Source organism: Oncorhynchus clarkii, chromosome 12 (genome assembly GCF_045791955.1).
Source record: "Oncorhynchus clarkii lewisi isolate Uvic-CL-2024 chromosome 12, UVic_Ocla_1.0, whole genome shotgun sequence".
In the NCBI taxonomy this organism is placed as follows: domain Eukaryota; kingdom Metazoa; phylum Chordata; class Actinopteri; order Salmoniformes; family Salmonidae; genus Oncorhynchus; species Oncorhynchus clarkii.
In genome coordinates this window covers 93,892,727-93,913,958 of record NC_092158.1, presented here as the reverse complement: position 1 = coordinate 93,913,958, position 21,232 = coordinate 93,892,727, and the positions used below count along the sequence as shown (strand labels likewise).

Sequence of the window (21,232 nt, the reverse complement as noted above, 5' to 3'; positions counted from 1 at the left end):
TGTCCTGGTAGGAGCTGTGGTACCAGTATCTCCTGGTAGGAGCTGTGGTACCAGGATGTCCTGGTAGGAGCTGTGGTACCAGTATCTCCTGGTAGGAGCTGTGGTACCAGGATGTCCTGGTAGGAGCTGTGGTACCAGGATGTCCAGGTAGGAGCTGTGGTACCAGGATGTCCTGGTAGGAGCTGTGGTACCAGGATGTCCTGGTAGGAGCTGTGGTACCAGGATGTCCTGGTAGGAGCTGTGGTACCAGTATGTCCTGGTAGGAGCTGTGGTACCAGTATCTCCTGGTAGGAGCTGTGGTACCAGTATGTCCTGGTAGGAGCTGTGGTACCAGTATGTCCTGGTAGGAGCTGTGGTACCAGTATGTCCTGGTAGGAGCTGTGGTACCAGTGTGTCCTGGTAGGAGCTGTGGTACCAGGATGTCCTGGTAGGAGCTGTGGTACCAGGATGTCCTGGTAGGAGCTGTGGTACCAGTATGTCCTAGTAGGAGCTGTGGTACCAGTATGTCCAGGTACCAGTGTGTCCTGGTAGGAGCTGTGGTACCAGTATGTCCAGGTAGGAGCTGTGGTACCAGGATGTCCTGGTAGGAGCTGTGGTACCAGTATGTCCTAGTAGGAGCTGTGGTACCAGGATGTCCTGGTAGGAGTATGTACTGGTACCAGTATGTCCTGGTAGGAGCTGTGGTACCAGGATGTCCTGGTAGGAGCTGTGGTACCAGTATGTCCTAGTAGGAGCTGTGGTACCAGGATGTCCTGGTAGGAGTATGTCCTGGTAGGAGTATGTCCTGGTAGGAGCTGTGGTATCAGGATGTCCTGGTAGGAGCTGTGGTACCAGTATGTCCTGGTAGGAGCTGTGGTACCAGTATGTCCTGGTAGGAGCTGTGGTACCAGGATGTCCTGGTGGGAGCTGTGGTACCAGGATGTCCTGGTAGGAGCTGTGGTACCAGTATGTCCTGGTAGGAGCTGTGGTAGCAGTATGTCCAGGTAGGAGCTGTGGTACCAGTATGTCCTGGTAGGAGCTGTGGTACCAGTATGTCCTGGTAGGAGCTGTGGTACCAGGATGTCCTGGTAGGAGCTGTGGTACCAGTATGTCCTGGTAGGAGCTGTGGTACCAGTATGTCCTGGTAGGAGCTGTGGTACCAGTATGTCCAGGTAGGAGCTGTGGTACCAGGATGTCCTGGTAGGAGCTGTGGTACCAGGATGTCCTGGTAGGAGCTGTGGTACCAGGATGTACTGGTAGGAGCTGTGGTACCAGTATGTCCTGGTAGGAGCTGTGGTACCAGTATGTTCTGGTAGGAGCTGTGGTACCAGTATGTCCTGGTAGGAGCTGTGGTACCAGTATGTCCTGGTAGGAGCTGTGGTACCAGGATGTCCTGGTAGGAGTATGTCCTGGTAGGAGTATGTCCTGGTAGGAGCTGTGATACCAGGATGTCCTGGTAGGAGTATGTCCTGGTACCAGTATGTCCTGGTAGGAGCTGTGGTACCAGGATGTCCTGGTAGGAGCTGTGGTACCAGTATGTCCTGGTAGGAGCTGTGGTACCAGGATGTCCTGGTAGGAGCTGTGGTACCAGGATGTCCTGGTAGGAGCTGTGGTACCAGGATGTCCTGGTAGGAGCTGTGGTACCAGTATGTCCTGGTAGGAGCTGTGGTACCAGGATGTCCTGGTAGGAGCTGTGGTACCAGGATGTCCAGGTAGGAGTTGTGGTACCAGGATGTCCTGGTAGGAGCTGTGGTACCAGGATGTCCTGGTAGGAGCTGTGGTACCAGTCTGTCCTGGTAGGAGCTGTGGTACCAGGATGTCCTGGTAGGAGCTGTGGTACCAGTATCTCCTGGTAGGAGCTGTGGTACCAGGATGTCCTGGTAGGAGCTGTGGTACCAGGATGTCCTGGTAGGAGCTGTGGTACCAGTATGTCCTGGTAGGAGCTGTGGTACCAGGATGTCCTGGTAGGAGTATGTCCTGGTACCAGTATGTCCTGGTAGGAGCTGTGGTACCAGTATGTCCAGGTAGGAGCTGTGGTACCAGTATGTCCTGGTAGGAGCTGTGGTACCAGGATGTCCTGGTAGGAGCTGTGGTACCAGGATATCCTGGTAGGAGCTGTGGTACCAGGATGTCCTGGTAGGAGCTGTGGTACCAGGATGTCCAGGTAGGAGCTGTGGTACCAGTATGTCCTGGTAGGAGCTGTGGTACCAGGATGTCCTGGTAGGAGCTGTGGTACCAGTATCTCCTGGTAGGAGCTGTGGTACCAGGATGTCCTGGTAGGAGCTGTGGTACCAGTATCTCCTGGTAGGAGCTGTGGTACCAGGATGTCCTGGTAGGAGCTGTGGTACCAGGATGTCCTGGTAGGTGCTGTGGTACCAGGATGTCCTGGTAGGAGCTGTGGTACCAGTATCTCCTGGTAGGAGCTGTGGTACCAGGATGTCCTGGTAGGAGCTGTGGTACCAGTATCTCCTGGTAGGAGCTGTGGTACCAGGATGTCCTGGTAGGATCTGTGGTACCAGGATGTCCAGGTAGGAGCTGTGGTACCAGGAAGTCCTGGTAGGAGCTGTGGTACCAGGATGTCCTGGTAGGAGCTGTGGTACCAGGATGTCCTGGTAGGAGCTGTGGTACCAGTATGTCCTGGTAGGAGCTGTGGTACCAGGATGTCCTGGTAGGAGTATGTCCTGGTAGGAGCTGGGGTACCAGGATGTCCTGGTAGGAGCTGTGGTACCAGGATGTCCTGGTAGGAGCTGTGGTACCAGGATGTCCCGAAACTGACTTTCAGCTCCCTCCAAAGATTTTCTATTGGGTTCAGGTCTGTAGACTGGCTAGGCCACTCCAGGACCTTGAGATGCTTCTTACGGGGCCACTCCTTAGTTGCCCTGGCTGTGTGTTTCGGGTCATTGTCATGCTGGAAGACCCAGCCATGACCCATCTTCAATGCTCTTACTGATCTCGCAAGATCTCGCGATACATGGCCCCATCCATCCTCCCCTCAATACCGGTAACGAGTTCAAACAGGTGCAGTTAATACAGGTAATGAGTGGAAAACAGGAGGGCTTCTTAAAAAAAAACTAACAGGTCTGTGAGAGACGGGAATTCTTACTGGTTGGTAGGTGATCAAATACTCATATCATACAATAAAATGCAAATTATCTACTTAAAAATCATACAATGTGATTTTCCGGATTTTTGTTTTAGATACCGTCTCTCACAGTTGAAGTGTACCTATGATATAAGTTACAGACCTCTACATGCTTTGTAAGTAGGAAAACCTGCAAAATCGGCAGTGTATCAAATACTTGTTCTCCCCACTGTATATATTTGTTGTTGTTTTTTTTCCATTTTGTGGCAAATTTTCTGTTCACTATATATGATTTTAAATGAAAGAAATATGTAAAAAAAAAAATAATAATTGGATATGCAAATGGAAATTTTCTGTTGACATGTATTGCACATTGCTCCAGGAATAAATGTACTGTATACATACAGATGTTCATGTCCTTTTTCTGTGTATTATAGTATTGAATTTTCTCAGTGAACTTTGACCTACTGTTGAAATCGGTATCTAAACAGCTCAGTGTGATACACAACAGCTTTCAGCTAGACAAAACTGACCTTCTGGTATAGTGCAGTAAAGCAGTCAGTGTCAACAACCAAAGAAGTAGAACAAAACTGAAATGTGTTTTTAACAAGCGTTTCCAGGGTCGACTGCTATGGTGGAAAAACAACATTAAAACATTTCCAGGGTCGACTGCCATGGTGGAAAAAAAACCCATCTAAAACATTTTGACCAGTAGCCCTGTGGCACCCCCTTCTGGACAGTATTATCAGTGGTCCTAGAACAGAGCCCTGTGGCACCCTCATCTGGACAGTATTAACAGTGGTCCTAGAACAGAGCCCTGTGGCACCCCCTTCTGGACAGTATTAACAGTGGTCCTAGAACAGAGCCCTGTGGCACCCTCTTCTGGACAGTATTAACAGTGGTCCTAGAACAGAGCCCTGTGGCACCCCCTTCTGGACAGTATTAACAGTGGTCCTAGAACAGAGCCCTGTGGAACCCCCTTCTGGACAGTATACAACAGTGGTCCTAGAACAGAGCCCTGTAGCACCCCCTTCTGGACAGAATTAACAGTGGTCCAAGAACAGAGCCCTGTGGCACCCCCTTCTGGACAGTATACAACAGTGGTCCTAGAACAGAGCCCTGTAGCACCCCCTTCTGGACAGAATTAACAGTGGTCCAAGAACAGAGCCCTGTGGCACCCCCTTCTGGACAGTATACAACAGTGGTCCTAGAACAGAGCCCTGTGGCACCCCCTTTTGGACAGTATTAACAGTGGTCCCAGAACAGAGCCCCGTGGCACCCCCTTCTGGACAGTATTAACAGTGGTCCTAGAACAGAGCCCTGTGGCACCCTCTTCTGCACAGTATTAACAGTGGTCCTAGAACAGAGCCCTGTGGCACCCCTTCTGGACAGTATTAACAGTGGTCCTAGAACAGAGCCTGGTGGCACCCCCTTCTGGACAGTATTAACAGTGGTCCTATAACAGAGCCCTGTGGCACCCCCTTCTGGACAGTATTAACAGTGGTCCTAGAACAGAGCCCTGTGGCACCCCCTTCTGGACAGTATTAACAGTGGTCCTAGAACAGAGCCCTGTGGCACCCTCTTCTGGACAGTATTAACAGTGGTCCTAGAACAGAGCCATGTGGCACCCCCTTCTGGACAGTATTAACAGTGGTCCTAGAACAGAGCCCTGTGGAACCCCCTTCTGGACAGTATACAACAGTGGTCCTAGAACAGAGCCCTGTAGCACCCCCTTCTGGACAGAATTAACAGTGGTCCAAGAACTGAGCCCTGTGGCACCCCCTTCTGGACAGTATACAACAGTGGTCCTAGAACAGAGCCCTGTGGCACCCTCTTCTGCACTGTATTAACAGTGGTCCTAGAACAGAGCCCAGTGGCACCCCCTTCTGGACAGTATTAACTGTGGTCCTAGAACAGAGCCCGGTGGCACCCCCTTCTGGACAGTATTAACAGTGGTCCTAGAACAGAGCCCCGTGGCACCCCCTTCTGGACAGTATTAACAGTGGTCCTATAACAGAGCCCTGTGGCACCCCCTTCTGGACAGTATTAACAGTGGTCCTAGAACAGAGCCCTGTGGCACCCCCTTCTGGACAGTATTAACAGTGGTCCTATAACAGAGCCCTGTGGCACCCCCTTCTGGACAGTATTAACAGTGGTCCTAGAACAGAGCCCCGTGGCACCCTCTTCTGGACAGTATTAACAGTGGTCCTAGAACAGAGCCCTGTGGCACCCTCTTCTGGACAGTATTAACAGTGGTCCTAGAACAGAGCACTGTGGCACCCCCTTCTGGACAGTATTAACATATCAGATGACTTGCATCAAACTGGACACACAGTTCTGTCTGCTCGGTAGCTTTTGAACCATGAGACTGACTTGATCAGATTATACAAATCTTGTTATTGTGAAATAGTGATCTAGCTAGCTAGCTAGATATGTTTATTTTTAATTAATAGTTAATAGTTAATAAGTAGTTCATTTTTATTTGTAGCTACAGTATGTGTTGAAAACATGTTTCCAATCTGCAATGAATTATTTTATTTTTTTCATATTGTAACTTTGAATTGTCAACAAAAATAGAACAAATAAAATATGTTTTTATTTTGCCATCCCCTGACCCGGAAGGGGTCATGATTCATATTACCAGAGAGGAAGAGGTGTAAACTGTAAATCTTTGACATGGCTTCCATTTGAGTCATTTATAGCAGACACTCTAATCCAGAGAGCAACGTCAAAACAACAATAAAAAGATTTTCAAAATGGTCAAACAAAGTGCCATCAAAAAAAAAGGTGTTTCTTTTTAAAAGAGTAAGTATTTATTTATCCAGGCTGAGTGTCTTCTTGTTGGATGTGAGACGGAGGGCAGACAGTTGGACTCCTGCTGTGCTACGCTCCCACCAGACTCACACAATACATCTCTTCGATACTGAGTGACAAGCAGAGAGGCATTACATACAGATCAAATATTAAAAGATGCTTTTGGTTGCAGAGTCTCAAGGAGAGGTTAACAGAGGAAGGGGGTGATGAAGGAGAAGGGATGGGGGATGGAGAGAGGAGAAGGAGAAGGAGAAGGGATGGGGGATGGAGAGAGGAGAAGGAGGAGGGGAATGAAGAGAGGAGGAGAAGGGATGAGGGATAAAGAGAGGAGAAGGGATGAGGATGAAGAGAGGAGGAGAAGGGATGAGGATGAAGAGAGGAGAAGGAGAAGGAGAAGGGATGAGGGATAAAGAGAGGAGAAGGGATGAGGATGAAGAGAGGAGAAGGAGAAGGGATGAGGGATGAAGAGAGGAGAAGGAGAAGGGATGAGGGATAAAGAGAGGAGAAGGGATGAGGATGAAGAGAGGAGGAGAAGGGATGAGGATGAAGAGAGGAGAAGGAGAAGGAGAAGGGATGAGGGATAAAGAGAGGAGAAGGGATGAGGATGAAGAGAGGAGAAGGAGAAGGGATGAGGGATGAAGAGAGGAGAAGGAGAAGGGATGAGGGATGAAGAGAGGAGAAGGAGAAGCAGAAGGGATGAGGATGAAGAGAGGAGAAGGGATGAGGATGAAGAGAGGAGAAGGAGAAGGGATGAGGATGAAGAGAGGAGAAGGAGAAGGGATGAGGGATGGAGAGAGGAGAAGGAGAAGGGATGAGGGATGGAGAGAGGAGAAGGAGAAGCAGAAGGGATGGAGGATGGAGAGAGGAGAAGGGATGAAGAGAGGAGAAGGAGAAGGGATGAGGGATGGAGAGAGGCGAAGGGATGAAGGATGAAGAGAGGAGAAGGAGAAGGGATGAGGGATGGAGAGAGGAGAAGGGATGAGGGATGAAGAGAGGAGAAGGAGAAGGGATGAGGATGAAGAGAGGAGAAGGGATGAGGATGAAGAGAGGAGGAGAAGGGATGAGGATGAAGAGAGGAGAAGGAGAAGGGGGATGAAGAGAGGAGAAGGAGAAGGGATGAGGGATAAAGAGAGGAGAAGGAGAAGGGGGATAAAGAGAGGAGAAGGGATGAGGGATGGAGAGAGGAGAAGGGATGGAGGATGAAGAGAGGAGAATGAGAAGGGATGAGGATGAAGAGAGGAGAAGGGATGAGGATGAAGAGAGGAGAAGGGATGAGGGATGGAGAGAGGAGAAGGAGAAGGGATGAGGATGAAGAGAGGAGAAGGGATGAGGATGAAGAGAGGAGAAGGGATGAGGATGAAGAGAGGAGAAGGAGAAGAGATGAGGATGAAGAGAGGAGAAGGAGAAGGAGAAGGGATGAGGATGAAGAGAGGAGAAGGAGAAGGGGGATGAAGAGAGGAGAAGGAGAAGGGATGGGGATGGAGAGAGGAGGAGGAGAAGGGATGAGGATGAAGAGAGGAGAAGGAGAAGGGGGATGAAGAGAGGAGAAGGGATGAGGGATGGAGAGAGGAAAAGGGATGGAGGATGAAGAGAGGAGAAGGAGAAGGGATGAGGATGAAGAGAGGAGAAGGAGAAGGGGGATGAAGAGAGGAGAAGGGATGAGGGATGGAGAGAGGAGAAGGAGAAGGGATGAGGATGAAGAGAGGAGAAGGGATGAGGATGAAGAGAGGAGAAGGAGAAGGGATGAGGATGAAGAGAGGAGAAGGAGAAGGGGGATGGAGAGAGGAGAAGGAGAAGGAGGATGAAGAGAGGAGAAGGAGAAGGGGGATGGAGAGAGAAGGAGAATTCAGACATCAGTCCACTCAGACAACCACTGCTGACACATCCTCCTCTGCTCCTCACTCTCCTCTCTCCCCCTCCACCTCTTCCTCCTCTCCTCCTGCTGCCTCCTCCTCTCTTCCTGCTGCCTCTTCCTCTCCTCCCGCTCTGTCCTCTCCTCCGCCGCCCTGTGCTCCAGCAGGGTCTCCACGACTCCCTCTACAGTCCGGAGGCAGCGCTGCGGGCGCCAGCGAGGGTCAGTGGGCGTGGTGAAGGGGTCGGGGGCGGCGGCCTGCAGGGAGAGCGGCTCCAGTGGGAGGTGTAGGAGGTGTGCGTGCAGCATCATGCGATAGGGGGCGCTGTCCTCTCCCAGGCTGTAGGTGTAGTCTCCTACGATGGGGTGCCCTACCGCCTCACAGTGAACCCTCAGCTGGTGGGTACGACCTGACACACAACATCACAACAATATGAGGAGAGTATTTTTTGCACCTACAGAACACTATATACATATCTGTGAATGTGTTTACCTACAGAACACTATATACATATCTGTGAATGTGTTTACCTACCTAACACTATATAGGCCTATCTGTGAATGTGTTTACCTACAGAACACTATATACATATCTGTGAATGTGTTTACCTACAGAACACTATATACATATCTGTGAATGTGTTTACCTACAGAACACTATATACATATCTGTGAATGTGTTTACCTACCGAACACTATATAGGCCTATCTGTGAATGTGTTTACCTACAGAACACTATATAGGCCTATCTGTGAATGTGTTTACCTACAGAACACTATATAGGCCTATCTGTGAATGTGTTTACCTACCTAACACTATATACATATCTGTGAATGTGTTTACCTACCGAACACTATATAGGCCTATCTGTGAATGTGTTTACCTACCTAACACTATATACATATCTGTGAATGTGTTTACCTACCTAACACTATATACATATCTGTGAATGTGTTTACCTACCGAACACTATATACATATCTGTGAATGTGTTTACCTACCTAACACTATATACATATCTGTGAATGTGTTTACCTACCTAACACTATATACATATCTGTGAATGTGTTTACCTACCTAACACTATATACATATCTGTGAATGTGTTTACCTACCGAACACTATATACATATCTGTGAATGTGTTTACCTACCGAACACTATATACATATCTGTGAATGTGTTTACCTACAGAACACTATATACATATCTGTGAATGTGTTTACCTACCTAACACTATATACATATCTGTGATTGTGTTTACCTACCGAACACTATATACATATCTGTGAATGTGTTTACCTACCGAACACTATATAGGCCTATCTGTGAATGTGTTTACCTACCTAACACTATATAGGCCTATCTGTGAATGTGTTTACCTACCTAACACTATATACATATCTGTGAATGTGTTTACCTACCTAACACTATATACATATCTGTGAATGTGTTTACCTACCGAACACTATATACATATCTGTGAATGTGTTTACCTACAGAACACTATATACATATCTGTGAATGTGTTTACCTACCGAACACTATATAGGCCTATCTGTGAATGTGTTTACCTACCTAACACTATATAGGCCTATCTGTGAATGTGTTTACCTACCTAACACTATATAGGCCTATCTGTGAATGTGTTTACCTACCGAACACTATATAGGCCTATCTGTGAATGTGTTTACCTACCAAACACTATATAGGCCTATCTGTGAATGTGTTTACCTACCTAACACTATATAGGCCTATCTGTGAATGTGTTTACCTACCTAACACTATATACATATCTGTGAATGTGTTTACCTACCTAACACTATATACATATCTGTGAATGTGTTTACCTACCTAACACTATATACATATCTGTGAATGTGTTTACCTACCTAACACTATATAGGCCTATCTGTGAATGTGTTTACCTACCTAACACTATATAGGCCTATCTGTGAATGTGTTTACCTACCTAACACTATATAGGCCTATCTGTGAATGTGTTTACCTACCTAACACTATATAGGCCTATCTGTGAATGTGTTTACCTACAGAACACTATATAGGCTTATCTGTGAATGTGTTTACCTACAGAACACTATATACATATCTGTGAATGTGTTTACCTACCTAACACTATATACATATCTGTGAATGTGTTTACCTACCGAACACTATATACATATCTGTGAATGTGTTTACCTACCGAACACTATATACATATCTGTGAATGTGTTTACCTACCGAACACTATATACATATCTGTGAATGTGTTTACCTACCGAAAACTATATAGGCCTATCTGTGAATGTGTTTACCTACCTAACACTATATACATATCTGTGAATGTGTTTACCCACAGAACACTATATACATATCTGTGAATGTGTTTACCTACCTAACACTATATAGGCCTATCTGTGAATGTGTTTACCTACCGAACACTATATAGGCCTATCTGTGAATGTGATTACCTACCGAAAACTATATAGGCCTATCTGTGAATGTGTTTACCTACCAAACACTATATAGGCCTATCTGTGAATGTGTGAGTGTGTGTGTGAGTGTGAGTGTGAGTGTGTGTGTGTGTGTGTGTCTTTGTACCTGTGTGTGTGTGTGTGTGTGTGTGTCTTTGTCCCTGTGTGAGTGTGTGTGTGTGTGTGTGTGTGTGTACCTGTGAGAGGCTGCAGCACCACCTTGGTAACAGGGTCTCCATCATAATCTCCGTGCTCCAACACGGTGAGATGAGACTGACAGGGCTTGGGGTTCTCACAACCTGCAGAGAGAGACTCAATGAGACTGACAGGGCTTGGGGTTCTCACAACCTGCAGAGAGACTCTCAATGAGACTGACAGGGCTTGGGGTTCTCACAACCTGCAGAGAGACTGGCAATGAGACTGACAGGGCTTGGGGTTCTCACAACCTGCAGAGAGACTGGCAAAGAGACTGACAGGGCTTGGGGTTCTCACAACCTGCAGAGAGACTGGCAATGAGACTGACAGGGCTTGGGGTTCTCACAACCTGCAGAGAGACTGGCAATGAGACTCTCAATGAGACTGACAGGGCTTGGGGTTCTCACAACCTGCAGAGAGACTGGCAATGAGACTGACAATGAGACTGACAGGGCTTGGGGTTCTCACAACCTGCAGAGAGACTGGCAATGAGACTGACAATGAGACTGACAGGGCTTGGGGTTCTCACAACCTGCAGAGAGACTGGCAATGAGACGGACAGGGCTTGGGGTTCTCACAACCTGCAGAGAGAGACTGGCAATGAGACTGACAATGAGACTGACAGGGCTTGGGGTCCTCACAACCTGCAGAGAGACTGGCAATGAGACTGACAGGGCTTGGGGTTCTCACAACCTGCAGAGAGACTGACGATGAGACTGACAGGGCTTGGGGTTCTCACAACCTGCAGAGAGACTGGCAATGAGACTGACAGGGCTTGGGGTTCTCACAACCTGCAGAGAGACTGGCAATGAGACTGACAGGGCTTGGGGTTCTCACAACCTGCAGAGAGACTGGCAATGAGACTGACAGGGCTTGGGGTTCTCACAACCTGCAGAGAGACTGGCAATGAGACTGACAGGGCTTGGGGTCCTCACAACCTGCAGAGAGACTGGCAATGAGACTGACAGGGCTTGGGGTTCTCACAACCTGCAGAGAGACTGGCAATGAGACTGACAGGGCTTTGGGTTCTCACAACCTGCAGAGAGACTCTCAATGAGACTGACAGGGCTTGGGGTTCTCACAACCTGCAGAGAGACTGGCAATGAGACTGACAGGGATTGGGGTTCTCACAACCTGCAGAGAGACTGGCAATGAGACTGACAGGGCTTGGGGTTCTCACAACCTGCAGAGAGACTGGCAATGAGACTGACAGGGCTTGGGGTTCTCACAACCTGCAGAGAGACTGGCAATGAGACTGACAGGCCTTGGGGTTCTCACAACCTGCAGAGAGACTCTCAATGAGACTGACAGGGCTTGGGGTTCTCACAACCTGCAGAGAGACTGACAATGAGACTGACAGGGCTTGGGGTTCTCACAACTTGCAGAGAGACTGGCAATGAGACTGACAGGGAGACTGACAGGGCTTGGGGTTCTCACAACCTGCAGAGAGACTGGCAATGAGACTGACAGGGCTTGGGGTTCTCACAACCTGCAGAGAGACTGACAATGAGACTGACAGGGCTTGGGGTTCTCACAACCTGCAGAGAGACTGGCAATGAGACTGACAGGGCTTGGGGTTCTCACAACCTGCAGAGAGACTGGCAATGAGACTGACAGGGCTTGGGGTTCTCACAACCTGCAGAGAGACTGACAATGAGACTGACAGGGCTTGGGGTTCTCACAACCTGCAGAGAGACTGGCAATGAGACTGACAGGGCTTGGGGTTCTCACAACCTGCAGAGAGACTGGCAATGAGACTGACAGGGCTTGGGGTTCTCACAACCTGCAGAGAGACTCTCAATGAGACTGACAGGGCTTGGGGTTCTCACAACCTGCAGAGAGACTGGCAATGAGACTGACAGGGCTTGGGGTTCTCACAACCTGCAGAGAGACTGGCAAAGAGACTGACAGGGCTTGGGGTTCTCACAACCTGCAGAGAGACTGGCAATGAGACTGACAGGGCTTGGGGTTCTCACAACCTGCAGAGAGACTGGCAATGAGACTCTCAATGAGACTGACAGGGCTTGGGGTTCTCACAACCTGCAGAGAGACTGGCAATGAGACTGACAATGAGACTGACAGGGCTTGGGGTTCTCACAACCTGCAGAGAGACTGGCAATGAGACTGACAATGAGACTGACAGGGCTTGGGGTTCTCACAACCTGCAGAGAGACTGGCAATGAGACTGACAATGAGACTGACAGGGCTTGGGGTTCTCACAACCTGCAGAGAGACTGGCAATGAGACGGACAGGGCTTGGGGTTCTCACAACCTGCAGAGAGAGACTGGCAATGAGACTGACAATGAGACTGACAGGGCTTGGGGTCCTCACAACCTGCAGAGAGACTGGCAATGAGACTGACAGGGCTTGGGGTTCTCACAACCTGCAGAGAGACTGACGATGAGACTGACAGGGCTTGGGGTTCTCACAACCTGCAGAGAGACTGGCAATGAGACTGACAGGGCTTGGGGTTCTCACAACCTGCAGAGAGACTGGCAATGAGACTGACAGGGCTTTGGGTTCTCACAACCTGCAGAGAGACTCTCAATGAGACTGACAGGGCTTGGGGTTCTCACAACCTGCAGAGAGACTGGCAATGAGACTGACAGGGATTGGGGTTCTCACAACCTGCAGAGAGACTGGCAATGAGACTGACAGGGCTTGGGGTTCTCACAACCTGCAGAGAGACTGGCAATGAGACTGACAGGGCTTTGGGTTCTCACAACCTGCAGAGAGACTGGCAATGAGACTGACAGGCCTTGGGGTTCTCACAACCTGCAGAGAGACTCTCAATGAGACTGACAGGGCTTGGGGTTCTCACAACCTGCAGAGAGACTGACAATGAGACTGACAGGGCTTGGGGTTCTCACAACCTGCAGAGAGACTGGCAATGAGACTGACAGGGAGACTGACAGGGCTTGGGGTTCTCACAACCTGCAGAGAGACTGGCAATGAGACTGACAGGGCTTGGGGTTCTCACAACCTGCAGAGAGACTGACAATGAGACTGACAGGGCTTGGGGTTCTCACAACCTGCAGAGAGACTGGCAATGAGACTGACAGGGCTTGGGGTTCTCACAACCTGCAGAGAGACTGGCAATGAGACTGACAGGGCTTGGGGTTCTCACAACCTGCAGAGAGACTGACAATGAGACTGACAGGGCTTGGGGTTCTCACAACCTGCAGAGAGACTGGCAATGAGACTGACAGGGCTTGGGGTTCTCACAACCTGCAGAGAGACTGGCAATGAGACTGACAGGTCTTGGGGTTCTCACAACCTGCAGAGAGACTCTCAATGAGACTGACAGGGCTTGGGGTTCTCACAACCTGCAGAGAGACTGGCAATGAGACTGACAGGGCTTGGGGTTCTCACAACCTGCAGAGAGACTCTCAATGAGACTGACAGGGCTTGGGGTTCTCACAACCTGCAGAGAGACTCTCAATGAGACTGACAGGGCTTGGGGTTCTCACAACCTGCAGAGAGACTGGCAATGAGACCGACAGGGCTTGGGGTTCTCACAACCTGCAGAGAGAGACTGGCAATGAGACTGACAGGGAGACTGACAGGGCTTGGGGTTCTCACAACCTGCAGAGAGAGACTGGCAATGAGACTGACAGGGCTTGGGGTTCTCACAACCTGCAGAGAGAGACTGGCAATGAGACTGACAGGGCTTGGGGTTCTCACAACCTGCAGAGAGACTGGCAATGAGACTGACATGGCTTGGGGTTCTCACAACCTGCAGAGAGACTGGCAATGAGACTGACAGGGCTTGGGGTTCTCACAACCTGCAGAGAGACTCTCAATGAGACCGACAGGGCTTGGGGTTCTCACAACCTGCAGAGAGAGACTCAATGAGACTGACAGGGCTTGGGGTTCTCACAACCTGCAGAGAGACTGGCAATGAGACTGACAGGGCTTGGGGTTCTCACAACCTGCAGAGAGACTGGCAATGGGACTGACAGGGCTTGGGGTTCTCACAACCTGCAGAGAGACTGGCAATGAGACTGACAGGGCTTGGGGTCCTCACAACCTGCAGAGAGACTGGCAATGAGACTGACAGGGCTTGGGGTTCTCACAACCTGCAGAGAGACTGGCAATGAGACTGACAGGGCTTTGGGTTCTCACAACCTGCAGAGAGACTCTCAATGAGACTGACAGGGCTTGGGGTTCTCACAACCTGCAGAGAGACTGGCAATGAGACTGACAGGGATTGGGGTTCTCACAACCTGCAGAGAGACTGGCAATGAGACTGACAGGGCTTGGGGTTCTCACAACCTGCAGAGAGACTGGCAATGAGACTGACAGGGCTTTGGGTTCTCACAACCTGCAGAGAGACTGGCAATGAGACTGACAGGCCTTGGGGTTCTCACAACCTGCAGAGAGACTCTCAATGAGACTGACAGGGCTTGGGGTTCTCACAACCTGCAGAGAGACTGACAATGAGACTGACAGGGCTTGGGGTTCTCACAACCTGCAGAGAGACTGGCAATGAGACTGACAGGGAGACTGACAGGGCTTGGGGTTCTCACAACCTGCAGAGAGACTGGCAATGAGACTGACAGGGCTTGGGGTTCTCACAACCTGCAGAGAGACTGACAATGAGACTGACAGGGCTTGGGGTTCTCACAACCTGCAGAGAGACTGGCAATGAGACTGACAGGGCTTGGGGTTCTCACAACCTGCAGAGAGACTGGCAATGAGACTGACAGGGCTTGGGGTTCTCACAACCTGCAGAGAGACTGACAATGAGACTGACAGGGCTTGGGGTTCTCACAACCTGCAGAGAGACTGGCAATGAGACTGACAGGGCTTGGGGTTCTCACAACCTGCAGAGAGACTGGCAATGAGACTGACAGGTCTTGGGGTTCTCACAACCTGCAGAGAGACTCTCAATGAGACTGACAGGGCTTGGGGTTCTCACAACCTGCAGAGAGACTGGCAATGAGACTGACAGGGCTTGGGGTTCTCACAACCTGCAGAGAGACTCTCAATGAGACTGACAGGGCTTGGGGTTCTCACAACCTGCAGAGAGACTCTCAATGAGACTGACAGGGCTTGGGGTTCTCACAACCTGCAGAGAGACTGGCAATGAGACCGACAGGGCTTGGGGTTCTCACAACCTGCAGAGAGAGACTGGCAATGAGACTGACAGGGAGACTGACAGGGCTTGGGGTTCTCACAACCTGCAGAGAGAGACTGGCAATGAGACTGACAGGGCTTGGGGTTCTCACAACCTGCAGAGAGAGACTGGCAATGAGACTGACAGGGCTTGGGGTTCTCACAACCTGCAGAGAGACTGGCAATGAGACTGACATGGCTTGGGGTTCTCACAACCTGCAGAGAGACTGGCAATGAGACTGACAGGGCTTGGGGTTCTCACAACCTGCAGAGAGACTCTCAATGAGACCGACAGGGCTTGGGGTTCTCACAACCTGCAGAGAGAGACTCAATGAGACTGACAGGGCTTGGGGTTCTCACAACCTGCAGAGAGACTGGCAATGAGACTGACAGGGCTTGGGGTTCTCACAACCTGCAGAGAGACTGGCAATGAGACTGACAGGGCTTGGGGTTCTCACAACCTGCAGAGAGACTGGCAATGAGACTGACAGGGCTTGGGGTTCTCACAACCTGCAGAGAGACTGGCAATGAGACTGACAGGGCTTGGGGTTCTCACAACCTGCAGAGAGACTGGCAATGAGACTGACAGGGCTTGGGGTTCTCACAACCTGCAGAGAGACTGGCAATGAGACTGACAGGGCTTGGGGTTCTCACAACCTGCAGAGAGAGACTCAATGAGACTGACAGGGCTTGGGGTTCTCACAACCTGCAGAGAGACTCTCAATGAGACTGACAGGGCTTGGGGTTCTCACAACCTGCAGAGAGACTCTCAATGAGACTGACAGGGCTTGGGGTTCTCACAACCTGCAGAGAGACTGGCAATGAGACTGACAGGGCTTGGGGTTCTCACAACCTGCAGAGAGACTGGCAATGAGACTGACAGGGCTTGGGGTTCTCACAACCTGCAGAGAGACTCTCAATGAGACTGACAGGGCTTGGGGTTCTCACAATCTGCAGAGAGAGACTGGCAATGAGACTGACAGGGCTTGGAGTTCTCACAACCTGCAGAGAGACTGGCAATGAGACTGACAGGGCTTGGGGTTCTCACAACCTGCAGAGAGACTGGCAATGAGACTGACAGGGCTTGGGGTTCTCACAATCTGCAGAGAGACTGGCAATGAGACCGACAGGGCTTGGGGTTCTCACAACCTGCAGAGAGACTGGCAATGAGACTGACAGGGCTTGGGGTTCTCACAACCTGCAGAGAGAGACTGGCAATGAGACTGACAGGGCTTGGGGTTCTCACAACCTGCAGAGAGACTGACAATGAGACTGACAGGGCTTGGGGTTCTCACAACCTGCAGAGAGACTGGCAATGAGACTGACAGGGCTTGGGGTTCTCACAACCTGTATAGAGAGACTGGCAATGAGACTGACAGGGCTTGGGGTTCTCACAACCTGTATAGAGAGACTGGCAATGAGACCGACAGGGCTTGGGGTTCTCACAACCTGTATAGAGAGACTGGCAATGAGACTGACAGGGCTTGGGGTTCTCACAACCTGTATAGAGAGACTGGCAATGAGACCGACAGGGCTTGGGGTTCTCACAACCTGTATAGAGAGACTGGCAATGAGACTGACAAGGCTTGGGGTTCTCACAACCTGCAGAGAGACTGGCAATGAGACCGACAGGGCTTGGGGTTCTCACAACCTGCAGAGAGAGACTCAATGAGACCGACAGGGCTTGGGGTTCTCACAACCTGCAGATAGACTGGCAATGAGGCTGACAGGGCTTGGGGTTCTCACAACCTGCAGAGAGACTGGCAATGAGACTGACAGGGCTTGGGGTTCTCACAACCTGCAGAGAGACTCTCAATGAGACTGACAGGGCTTGGGGTTCTCACAACCTGCAGAGAGACTGGCAATGAGACCGACAGGGCTTGGGGTTCTCACAACCTGCAGAGAGACTGGCAATGAGACTGACAGGGCTTGGGGTTCTCACAACCTGCAGAGAGACTGGCAATGAGACTGACAGGGCTTGGGGTTCTCACAACCTGCAGAGAGACTGGCAATGAGACCGACAGGGCTTGGGGTTCTCACAACCTGCAGAGAGACTGGCAATGAGACTGACAGGGCTTGGGGTTCTCACAACCTGCAGAGAGACTGGCAATGAGACCGACAGGGCTTGGGGTTCTCACAACCTGCAGAGAGAGACTGGCAATGAGACTGACAGGGCTTGGGGTTCTCACAACCTGCAGAGAGACTGGCAATGAGACTGACAATGAGACCGACAGGGCTTGGGGTTCTCACAACCTGCAGAGAGACTGGCAATGAGACTGACAGGGCTTGGGGTTCTCACAACCTGCAGAGAGACTGGCAATGAGACTGACAGGGCTTGGGGTTCTCACAACCTGCAGAGAGACTGGCAATGAGACTGACAGGGCTTGGGGTTCTCACAACCTGCAGAGAGACTGGCAATGAGACTGACAGGGCTTGGGGTTCTCACAACCTGCAGAGAGACTGGCAATGAGACCGACAGGGCTTGGGGTTCTCACAACCTGCAGAGAGACTGGCAATGAGACTGACAGGGCTTGGGGTTCTCACAACCTGCAGAGAGACTGGCAATGAGACTGACAGGGCTTGGGGTTCTCACAACCTGCAGAGAGACTGGCAATGAGACTGACAGGGCTTGGGGTTCTCACAACCTGCAGAGAGACTGGCAATGAGACTGACAATGAGACTGACAGGGCTTGGGGTTCTCACAACCTGCAGAGAGACTGGCAATGAGACTGACAGGGCTTGGGGTTCTCACAACCTGCAGAGAGACTGGCAATGAGACTGACAGGGCTTGGAGTTCTCACAACCTGCAGAGAGACTGGCAATGAGACTGACAGGGCTTGGGGTTCTCACAACCTGCAGAGAGACTGACGATGAGACTGACAAGGCTTGGGGTTCTCACAACCTGCAGAGAGACTGGCAATGAGACTGACAGGGCTTGGGGTTCTCACAACCTGCAGAGAGACTGACAATGAGACTGACAGGGCTTGGGGTTCTCACAACCTGCAGAGAGACTGGCAATGAGACTGACAGGGCTTGGGGTTCTCACAACCTGCAGAGAGACTGGCAATGAGACTGACAGGGCTTGGGGTTCTCACAACCTGCAGAGAGACTGGCAATGAGACTGACAATGAGACTGACAGGGCTTGGGGTTCTCACAACCTGCAGAGAGAGACTCAATGAGACTGACAGGGCTTGGGGTTCTCACAACCTGCAGAGAGACTGGCAATGAGACTGACAGGGCTTGGGGTTCTCACAACCTGCAGAGAGACTGGCAATGAGACTGACAGGGCTTGGGGTTCTCACAATCTGCAGAGAGACTCTCAATGAGACCGACAGGGCTTGGGGTTCTCATAACCTGCAGAGAGACTCTCAATGAGACTGACATGGCTTGGGGTTCTCACAACCTGCAGAGAGACTGGCAATGAGACTGACAGGGCTTGGGGTTCTCACAACCTGCAGAGAGACTGGCAATGAGACTGACAGGGCTTGGGGTTCTCACAACCTGCAGAGAGAGACTCAATGAGACTGACAATGAGACTGACAGGGCTTGGGGTTCTCACAACCTGCAGAGAGACTGACAATGAGACCGACAGGGCTTGGGGTTCTCACAATCTGCAGAGAGACTGGCAATGAGACTGACAGGGCTTGGGGTTCTCACAATCTGCAGAGAGAGACTCAATGAGACTGACAGGGCTTGGGGTTCTCACAACCTGCAGAGAGACTGGAAATGAGACTGACAGGGCTTGGGGGTCTCACAACCTGCAGAGAGACTGGCAATGAGACTGACAATGAGACTGACAGGGCTTGGGGTTCTCACAACCTGCAGAGAGACTGGCAATGAGACTGACAGGGCTTGGGGTTCTCACAACCTGCAGAGAGACTGGCAATGAGACTGACAGGGCTTGGGGTTCTCACAACCTGCAGAGAGACTGACGATGAGACTGACAAGGCTTGGGGTTCTCACAACCTGCAGAGAGACTGGCAATGAGACTGACAGGGCTTGGGGTTCTCACAACCTGCAGAGAGACTGACAATGAGACTGACAGGGCTTGGGGTTCTCACAACCTGCAGAGAGACTGGCAATGAGACTGACAGGGCTTGGGGTTCTCACAACCTGCAGAGAGACTGGCAATGAGACTGACAGGGCTTGGGGTTCTCACAACCTGCAGAGAGACTGGCAATGAGACTGACAATGAGACTGACAGGGCTTGGGGTTCTCACAACCTGCAGAGAGAGACTCAATGAGACTGACAGGGCTTGGGGTTCTCACAACCTGCAGAGAGACTGGCAATGAGACTGACAGGGCTTGGGGTTCTCACAACCTGCAGAGAGACTGGCAATGAGACTGACAGGGCTTGGGGTTCTCACAATCTGCAGATAGACTCTCAATGAGACCGACAGGGCTTGGGGTTCTCACAACCTGCAGAGAGACTCTCAATGAGACTGACAGGGCTTGGGGTTCTCACAACCTGCAGAGAGAGACTGGCAATGAGACTGACAGGGCTTGGGGTTCTCACAACCTTCAGAGAGACTGGCAATGAGACTGACAGGGCTTGGGGTTATCACAACCTGCAGAGAGAGACTCAATGAGACTGACAATGAGACTGACAGGGCTTGGGGTTCTCACAACCTGCAGAGAGACTGGCAATGAGACCGACAGGGCTTGGGGTTCTCACAATCTGCAGAGAGACTGGCAATGAGACTGACAGGGCTTGGGGTTCTCACAATCTGCAGAGAGAGACTCAATGAGACTGACAATGAGACTGACAGGGCTTGGGGTTCTCACAACCTGCAGAGAGACTGGCAATGAGACTGACAGGGCTTGGGGTTCTCACAACCTGCAGAGAGACTGGCAATGAGACTGACAGGGCTTGGGGTTCTCACAACCTGCAGAGAGACTGGCAATGAGACTGACAGGGCTTGGGGTTCTCACAACCTGCAGAGAGACTTACAATGAGACCGACAGGGCTTGGGGTTCTCACAACCTGCAGAGAGACTGGCAATGAGACTGACAGGGCTTGGGGTTCTCACAACCTGCAGAGAGACTGGCAATGAGACTGACAGGGCTTGGGGTTCTCACAACCTGCAGAGAGACTGGCAATGAGACTGACAGGGCCGTACCTCTGTGAGCTAACTTCACCTCTGTGAGCTAGCCTTACCACTACCACTGTGAGCTAACCGTACCACTGTGAGCTAACCGTACCTCTGTGAGCTAACCTTTCCTGTGAGCTAACCTCACCTCTGTGAGCTAACCTCACCTCTGTGAGCTAGCCTTACCACTACCACTGTGAGCTAACCGTACCTCTGTGAGCTAACCGTAGCCTTACCACTACCACGGTGAGCTAACCGTACCTCTGTGAGCTAGCCTTACCACTACCACTGTGAGCTAACCGTACCACTGTGAGCTAACCGTACCTCTGTGAGCTAACCTTTCCTCTGTGAGCTAACCTTACCTCTACCACTGTGAGCTAACCTTACCTCTGTGAGCTAACCTTACCTCTACCACTGTGAGCTAACCGTACCTCTGTGAGATAACCTTACCTCTACCACTGTGACCTAACCGTACCTCTGTGAGCTAACCGTACCTCTGTGAGCTAACCGTACCTCTGTGAGCCATGTCATTACCTGGTACTCCCAGTATATAGCCATGTTATTACCTGGTACTTCCTGTATATAGACATGTTATTACCTAGTACTCCCTGTATATAGCCATGT

General features: G+C 50.8%; 1 protein-coding gene across 1 annotated transcript in view; it reads right to left on the bottom strand.

The window, feature by feature from the left end:
* Nucleotides 1-7,721: 7,721 nt before the first annotated feature.
* LOC139422376 (RNA pseudouridylate synthase domain-containing protein 1-like) overlaps nucleotides 7,722-21,232 on the bottom strand; it is a 16,972-nt gene continuing 3,461 nt past the window's right edge. The window contains exons 4-5 of the mRNA XM_071173580.1: nucleotides 10,401-10,502; nucleotides 7,722-8,137 (exon numbers count right to left, since the gene is read on the bottom strand). Coding sequence (XP_071029681.1) covers nucleotides 7,722-8,137; nucleotides 10,401-10,502 — 518 coding nt within the window. The remainder of the gene's footprint in view (nucleotides 8,138-10,400; nucleotides 10,503-21,232) is intronic.